General features: G+C 41.9%; 1 protein-coding gene and 1 non-coding gene across 6 annotated transcripts in view; one reads left to right on the top strand and one right to left on the bottom strand.

Annotated features, from left to right (window-relative positions):
* The window catches only part of Ankfy1 (ankyrin repeat and FYVE domain containing 1), a 93416-nt gene that overhangs the window by 6153 nt on the left and 78306 nt on the right, over window positions 1-8957 (bottom strand). For all 5 annotated transcript variants that reach the window (XR_007107626.1, XM_047543263.1, XM_047543264.1 and 2 more), the window contains 6 exons: window positions 8135-8335; window positions 6198-6374; window positions 3498-3645; window positions 2944-3034; window positions 2487-2611; window positions 888-1034 (listed from right to left, as the gene is read on the bottom strand). Coding sequence is in view for 4 of the 5 variants with exons in the window: in XM_047543263.1 (XP_047399219.1) it covers window positions 888-1034; window positions 2487-2611; window positions 2944-3034; window positions 3498-3645; window positions 6198-6374; window positions 8135-8335 (889 nt within the window). In the remaining variant the exon portion in view is untranslated. The remainder of the gene's footprint in view (window positions 1-887; window positions 1035-2486; window positions 2612-2943; window positions 3035-3497; window positions 3646-6197; window positions 6375-8134; window positions 8336-8957) is intronic.
* Window positions 7727-7829, top strand: LOC124981507 (U6 spliceosomal RNA). Its single transcript, XR_007108024.1, has one exon. It is a non-coding gene; the product is annotated as a U6 spliceosomal RNA (small nuclear RNA).

Genomic DNA, 8957 nt, shown 5'->3' with positions numbered 1-8957 from the left:
CATTTGGTATTTTTCTGTGCCTGGTTTATTTCACTTAATATAATTATGTCCTCAGAGTTGATCCATGTTGCTGCACATAACAAGATTTCATTCTTATTTATGGCTGAAGAGAATTCTACTTTATATATCCACATGTTCTTTATCCGTTCATCCATATCCTGACTACTGAAATGCCATGCTTGAATGATGATTCTGCACAACCAGCTTTGTGTTGGTGCCAGTAACCCTCATGAAGATCACATAGTTATAAGTATTTCTAAGCAAATTACTCTGCTTAGGGTCTCCACTGCCTTTGATGACAGCACACGTGCTGGAGGCATTCTGGTTCTTGCTATCACCTCAGCAGGAAGGAGTAAAAACTTGCAAGTAAGAAATCAAGAATGAAGCACTCCTCTCCACAAAAGGAACCGGAAAAGGAAGCATCAGTGAGGGATGAAGCAAGGCTATATTAAAGGCTGTAGAGACTGACTCAGTCAAAGGAGGGCAGGTGTATAGACAAGCAGCCAGGAGACATGTTAGGGTGATCTGCCTAGTGCTTATGGATTTCTGGAAGGTTCAGGGAAGTTGGAAACTGCATATCACTCTAAAAAGAGAATGCTAACAATGACCTTCTCCAACATTATTCAAAGTTCCTTTACCCATTCACAGAAACAGTCCTATATGATACAAGGAAACTGTATATTCAGTTCTTATGGTAAGACATTATGAGATTTAAAGATCATCAATACAGTGGGTGAATAGCTCAACCTGTAGAGCGCTTGCTGAGCATGTGCACAGGCCTGGGTTCGAATCCCCAGCCCCTTGGAAGAAAGCAAAAAAGATCAATAAGCTAGAAAATCAACATTGAAGCTGTGCTTGCACTAAAAAAGCACAAAAGAGGCACTCACCTAATAGTCTAAACAGAAGTTGCTTGGTGGCAACCTGGTAGTTGAAAATATTGACACCTTGGTTATTATTCACCCCAAGACGAGCCCCAGATCGGACGATGGCTCGGCACAAATTGGCATTCCCTTTCATGTATGCTAAGAGCAGCACTGGAAAATAAAACCACAGGTAAGGCTACATCCCATCTGGCCCCAGCCAGGGATTGACCAAGGTTAGGTAGAGGATAGATGAAGGTAGGACATTGGTTAGAAAAGTCCTCAAAGACACACAGGGGATGTAAGGCTCCAGTGAGACCTCCAATAAAAGATCCAGCCACAAGTCAAGGGATTTTAGAGTAGCTACAGTTCCAGAGCTTTGGCTATGAGAGAACTGAGGTAAGGATCCGATGCTGAAGGAAAAACATTGTTGTCTCAGCTGCCTTCCTCTGGCATGTACCACGAAGGACAAAGCTCTTTTCACAAAATGTAACAAAATCTGAAGACCTATGACTTGTATATATATGGTGTCGAAAAAGTAAATCGGTATAGGGAATATGTTCCAGAAAGTTCTTTTACCTAATGGACTCTCTCCTATATGAAAGTAGAGGCCACAGGGAATATGAAATTCAGGACCTGGCCTAACTCTCCTACTGGTTTTCTTCAAGAACAATTTTGGCTAACCACAGCTCCTTGTGCTTACCTTTACCAGATGCTTTATTTATATTCTTGACTCTCAAAATGATGCAGGAAGAGGAGAGTTATTGTTCCCATTATCAAATAAAGAAACAGGCACAGAGAGATTATATGACAGAGCTAGGCATGTGAAACCTGTAAACTGGAAGCCTGGACATGAAGCCCTTCCCTCCTGCCTGTGGTCCTGCTCCAGGGCAATGATGCTCCCTGAGCATATGCTGGGTCCAGCAGCTCACTCCTAGCAGCTAACTCCTTTGAAGTTCAGGGCCATCACTGACAACTCAAAAAACATGTTCATGTATCAAGGCCAATAAGAACTAGTGACAAAATATTGGATTCTCTGCTAACGTTCAGAGTACCCAGTGGTGACTGCATTTTTGTGAAGGCCATGGAGGCTCTGCCTGGTGTCAGGGTAGATGTGAATGAATGGGAATGCAGCAAAACAAAGGTGTTTAGAGAGCATCCACGAGGGGGAAAGAGACTGATCATCATCATGTCTTTTTGAGCGCTATTTCTTTACCTGAAAAATGGGAACACAAATATGTGAACTGCTTACCTCATGGGGTTGGTTGTTTTGAGTGTTCAATATGAACCCATATGCAAAAGTACCTCATGAAAAGCTAAATAAATGAACATGGTGAGTACTTGGGAAAGGGCCTGGTTAACTGTATAAAAAGTAGACAAGGGTAATAAAAACAGATGGGCAGGCCTATTTTGACATGAGTATGCTTCCAGATCACTAGATGCACTTCAGATGTCAGACACTCCAAATTCCATGACAGGGATCTTCACAGATTTTGAGAATGTCTAAATGAAATGCACTGAGCTAAATGCCCTTAGATAAGGAATGACCTATGAGCCCGGGCTCTTGTTTATCCAGGAAGCAAGGTGCACAAATGAGACAGGTCATATACACACTTCATTACATACCTGTGTTTCCTTCTGCATCTGGTTTATCTAAAGGATACTCAGGCATACACTCTAAGAAGAGATCAAAGATGGCTGCTGCATTTTCTTTGCCATATTGTCCCAAAATGTGCAGTGGTGACTGGCCTCTAATAAAACAAATTGGAAAAGTTAGATGTATCTACCGTGGGCTCACACATAAAAAGATAAGGAATTTCCTGAGTTCTGTGGTGCTAGATAAATCTAAGGGACACTTAACAGGTCAAAAAAGATTTTATAAATAGTATTTTTTTTTTTAATGTTCTAGATGGACACAATACCTTGATCTTATTTATTTATTTATTTTTATGTGGTGCTAATCAAGTGCCCTAGTGGCAAGTGTGGCAATGTGCATCAAGGGAGGCACCAGCAACCACTAGTTCTGAGGAATATACCAAGTGATGCAGAGCCCAGGTCTCTGCTCTGGACCAGACACACTCACCTCAGATTAAAGGCTTCGGCATCTACTGTGCACTCTGTCAGGAGAACCCGGATGTTGTTGAGCCGACCATGCATGACAGCAAGATGAAGAGCTGGGGAGTAAATCCTCTTACTGTGCAAGCCCAGAGCACATGCAGAAAAAGTCTCAGCTCCTCCCCACCCTCAAAAACCCCCTCTAAATGAGACTCAGCCAGAATAGTGACCAACCCCAAGTACAAAGCCATCCTTTCCCCTCTTGCTACCCACAAGAATAAGTCATAAATGTAACCTCATGTGTCTTTATTTCTTTTTTGTACGTCTCAAAGGTGAGACTTCATAGTTTCAGAAAAAGCCATTTTACGCTTCAGGGTTACCAATCAGATTGGGAGGCTGTCCAAGGCCTCATCAGTGGCAGGATGAATACCCTGTCCAGAGCTTTCCTATCAGAACTCTACCTATACAAGTCAACCTCCCTGATGGGGAGTATACCCAAGGGTACAGCATACCTCCACTCCCAAAATAGAGGGATTGCTTAAGGCATGTCAAATTGTACATAAAGTAATGACTAGGAATTACCATTATTTCCATTCTCATCCACAGCAGCAAAGTCCACTCCATTCTCTAGGAGGACTGAGCAGATGGTAGGTAGGTCCTGCTGAGCAGCAAGATGGAGGGCAGTTTGGCGGTGCTTTGTTAATTCATTCACCTTGGCTCCTGCAAGAAGCTATTGAAGTTGATTATTGGAGTGGCCTGCCTGTCTATCACAATCACGTTTCCACTTATGGGGGCCATACCTATCTCTCTCTCTTCCGATATCCACTGAGACCAATGGTTCACCCTGCTGGCAAAGCTGGGTGCACCAGGGCCTCAGACAGTCCTGGTGAGGAAACCTAGTAAAACCTATACCCATAGAAAATGAGCAGTTAGCTATCAAAATGTTCTGCAGCTATTCCCTGGGGCAGAGAAGTTCTATTCTAGGACTCTGGTATTTAAAAACTGTACAAGGCTGAAGCGATACTCATGCTACTACATAAGGTTATCCACTGCTTATAACAGTAAAAATTGACAGCAAAAAGGGACTGGCTATAAAAATTCAAATATACAAATAATATAGTAAGGTGGCCATTATGATGCTAAATATATATGAATTAACAAAGAAAGATGAAAACCACATAGTAAATTAAAATTTTAAAAGGCAGCTCTTTCTGCCATCTTGGAGCCTGTGGAGGCCTACTGGGAACAGGACTTCTAAAAGAAAGTGTTTGGAAGATTATGGTGCAAGGCCATTTTTGTTGGCATTTGTGGAGTCTCTGGAACCAAAAGTAGCCTCCTGTTCTTAAAATTAAGATGTTTATACTTGGGATGAAACTAAATTCTACTCTATGGGCAAGAGTTGTGCTTATATATAAAAAGCAATGAATACCACTATATACAATTGTAATGCACCAATAAAAAAATGTGGGGAAAAACAAAAAGCAATGAAATACACAATGACTCCTGATAGCAAACTGAATGAAACCAGCACAATCTGGGAAAAGGTAACTTGGGCCCATGGAAACAGTAACAGTTTGTGCCAAATCCTAAAGAAATCTTCCAGCTAAAGATACCAGGCCCAGAACTCATGTGATGCTGTACCCTTCAAGGATTTAAACTAATAAAAAGTAAATAAATAAAAGTGGGTTTTGTGCTAAAAAACCGAACCAAAACAAAACAACGATAAAAAAAAAAAAAAAAAAAAAAAAAAGGCAGGTTAGAAGATAGCTTGGTTTCATTTGGAGACAGATATGTACATACACAGGCATGCACGTGCACACAGATAAAGACATACTTTGAATGTGTTCAAAAGCATAGCCATGTGCTGAAATGACACTTTGTTCAACAATGGAACACATATATGAAGATGGTAAGATTCTATTGCTTAGTGACATGGCAGTCATCTTTGTGTAAGCATACCCTTTTTTTATTTCTCTTTTTGGTACTAGGGATTGAACCCAGGAGTGCTTTACCACTGAGCTATCCCCTCAGTCCTTTTTATTTTTTATTTTGAGATAGGGTCTCACTAAGTTGCCCAGGCTGGTCTCAAACTTGTGATCCTCCTGCCACAGCTGCTGAGTCACTGGGATTAAAGGCATGTGCCACCACCCCCAGCTGTAAGCACACACGATGAAGCTGGTACAATGACAAAAACACATATAGACAGTATTCTCAGAACATAACCCTGTTCAGCTATAAATGACTATACAACAAACTCTGAGGAGAGCTGGGAGTGAAAGGGAGATACGGTTTTATACCATTATATTCCATGATGAGCATGTATCATTTTCATACCTTTTTTTTTTTTAAGTACCAGGGATTGAACCCAGGGGCGCTCAACCACTGAGCCATATCCCCAGTCCTTTTTTGTGTTTTATTTAGAGACAGGGTCTCACTGAGTGGCTTAGAGCTTCGCTAAGTTGCTGAGGCTCGCTTTGAACTCACAATCCTCCTGCCTCAGCCTCCCAAACCTCTGGGATTACAGGCATGCACCACCATGCCCAGCTCATACTATTTTTTTAAAAGAGTACAAATTACAGAATCAAAGGCAGAAAGGACCTTTAAATAATATCCTGCCTGTTCATTTAGTATTTGAAATTCATTCATCACCATCTACTTTCTGACAAAGTTACAAAGGCAGTTGCTATTACACAAAATACTCTGTAGTTTGCAGGTACAGCCCAGTTTGCCTCTTCCAGGGTCTGCTACTCCTTCCCCAGGTTCCTCTATCTGTGGGTAAAAGCATTTACCTCTGGCAGAATCTAGACACTGGTGAGCGGCTCTTATTCTTCAACTGGACTAGCATCCTCAGAACTCTTGGGACCCAATCAAATCACTCATAGACAAGATCAATCACAAGTGGATATGGGACACTCCAGATAGGACATATCATAGAGGGATATCCATGGTCACTAGTGCTAAGAAAGACAGCTCTTTCAAAGTCCCAGATAAGGGCCTGAGAGCAGGCAGATAATAGAAATGACCTCTACTCCCTTTCCTCTCCCACCCTGTCTCAGCTATCCAAATCCTACTGGCACTCAAGGCCCCATTCCAATATGTCCCATCTGGGATGCTTTTGTTTTTGAAAAACACTTTTTAGAAAATCTTTGCAACTTGATATGTGTTTGAGTTGAGAGCTTTTAGAGAAGGTGCCTAGTAGGTGGGGTGTAAGGGTTTGGGGGCAGGAAAACCAAAGAGACCCAGGGGAATGGAAACATGCAACAATGTTTCTGTGGAACTTACCAAATTGCGGACAATAATCTCTGAGCCTGCTTGGACAGCAAGATGCAAAGGAGTCAACTTGGAAGCATCCTGGACTCTGGAATTCACATTAGCCTGGACACTGATCAAGAACAGGACACTTTCAATATCAGAGTTCTGAACTGCCACGTGAAGAAAATTTCGGCCCTTGTTATCCACCTAAGGCAATAAGTAGGAACCAAAATATTAGTATACTCCCTTTTAAGAGTGCCTCCTGAGCTTCTACATACTGCTAATACTGGAGAGTCATGATGTAGTTCTTCCCTCATCTTCAGAAGTTCCCTTCCAAAAACCAATACTAAATGCCACCTCCAGCCCCGTGCCCCACGACAGACCCATTTTATGCATCTGTGCACATAACCACATGTGCATGGTCATTCTCAAGTGGTCAGGGGAAGGGAGGCACTGCATTGATCCAAGCTGCCTGGCATCCTCCTGCAGCAGAAATGAGGCATGGAAAGCTAAGAAAGAGACAAACTGAAGGAAAGAGAAAGGAAGTCACCAAAATATTGGTATACTCTGATTGAGACAAAGGTGGAAACCAATTCTGGGAGTCTATTCACTTTGCAAAGTCAAACACCAAGTCCTAACACCACAGATAGAATGCCAGCTTGACCCTTAATTTTGTGTGTGTGTGTGTGTGTGGTACTGAAGATGGAACCCAGGGCTTCATGCGTGCTACTATTGAACCACATCCCTAGTCCCAGCTTAACCTCTAAAGAGTCAAACAAAGGTTTTGGAGATTTGGGGCAAGTTTCTGTAGGTTAATACACAATGGCAGAGGGAGCCAATATAATATCATGGACTTTGACCCACTAATGTAAAGCAGACAGTTCATTGAAATCAAACCACACCATACACTACAGTTACAGGAATTGTCATTAGTATGAGTGCTCAGGTGGAAGTGAGGGAGACACCACATGCTCCACACATACATTACCTCACACACAAATGTCCACAGCATGTGCTGGTGTAACAAGCAACGTATCCGCAAAGGACGTGGACAAACAGTACCAGTTCCATACTAGATGGAGAGGAAATGTGAGATGACTTTCTCTGCTCATGAACATTTTACACTATCTGAGTGAGTGTGAGGTTAACACCTAGCAATGCAGTCACACTTACGAAAACGCTGAAGAAAGGTGATGTATAGAAGCCTGAAATACCAAGCAATAATCTAGGATTGTATTTCATTCAGGTCCCACATCTCCATTTCACCTTCATAAATAGGAATTTATAAATCTTGGTAGTATTCTACAAGCTGACTGGAGATTAGGGTTTCAGTGGGACTAACTAACAAACCCATTCCAGCTCCTGTCTCAGATCTATGTTTACTGTCATTTCCCACCCACTCTTTGTAGGTCAAAAGTCACCATCAAGATTTAACAGCTGATAAAGAGCCACAAAGACAAGGACAACTAAGCCAGCTAAGCTGAGTAACAATTTAACTCTTCTAAAAACACTTAGAACATCAAAACACAAGCTCCTCAAGTTCAATTTAAATCCTTTTGGTGCTCATTTTGGCAGCATGTATGCTAAAATTGGAGCAATACAGAGATTAGCATGGACCCTGTGCAAGGAAAAATAAATCCTTTTAAGACATTCATCACTAAAGCAGTTAACACACCAGCAAAAGCAGAGAATGAAGTTGGTGGTACATGCCACAGAATTCCCTTCACCAGGCCCAGCAAGCTCCCACTTCCACCTGAGAGTACATCATGACCAACATACAGGGCAGAATGATCATATCATATCTCAACTAGCACTCATAGGACATCTGAATGGTGAAGTTTTCAAAAAGCAAAGGATAATTACAAAACAAATGTCTTTATATAGAGGAGCCCTGTTAAGTGGGTGACATTTGTTTTGTCTTCTTATAAGAGGTTCTGTTGGTAAAAATGGGGGTGTCAGTCACTCACCTGTTCAGCAGCTCCAGACTCTCGTTTTAGAATCGCCTCAGCTGCCTTATTGTTCTTGTAAGTCATGGCACAGGCAAATGGGGTCAGCCCTTGCCTGTCTCGTACATTCAAGTGGATATCAGGGTGAGAAATCAACAACTGAATGATGACACTGTGTTGGTTGCTGATGGCCACATGGACAGGTGTTCTGCCTTCTGCATCCTATGAGAACAAAGCACATATTTCAATGTCCAGTTGAAAGATAAAAGGAAAAATGTGAAGCAGATAGACAGACTATCAGTTATGAGAATAAAACACTACCTTTCTGTGTTTGCAATCAGCTTTTTTTTCCTGTTGTTTTGTTTTTTTGTTTTGCACTGAGGATTGAACCCAGGGATGTTTTACCACTGAGCCACATCCCCATCCCTAGCCCTTTTTATTTTTTGAGACAGGGTCTTGCTAAGTTGCTTACGGCCTCAAACTTGCAATCCTCCTGTCTCAGCCTCCCAAGTCCCTGGAATTACAGGTATGTGCCACTGCACCCAACTGGCAATAAGCTTTTAAAGAGGCCAAACAAGAATGACTGGAAGCGACACCATGCTCCAGTGACCCAGTGGCAATAGTGAGCCCAACACAAACATTTGTTTTACAAGATTTGCATTTATTCTCACCTCCAAGATATGCCACTCCTTATCTGGCTACAGGGTATCAGATATAAATTTTCATAGCCCAGAATACTGAAGTGCATCAAGGAACATTATACTAAACACAATACTCAGCTGGGGACTAAATCAACTCTCAGTGGAAATCTATAACTAATGGGGAGTAAGAAGGCATGGAACAA

The sequence above is a fragment of the Sciurus carolinensis genome, chromosome 3, assembly GCF_902686445.1.
Source record: "Sciurus carolinensis chromosome 3, mSciCar1.2, whole genome shotgun sequence".
NCBI lineage: Eukaryota > Metazoa > Chordata > Mammalia > Rodentia > Sciuridae > Sciurus > Sciurus carolinensis.
The sequence above is the reverse complement of the archived record's forward strand: the minus strand, read 5'-3'. Positions and strand labels throughout refer to the sequence as shown.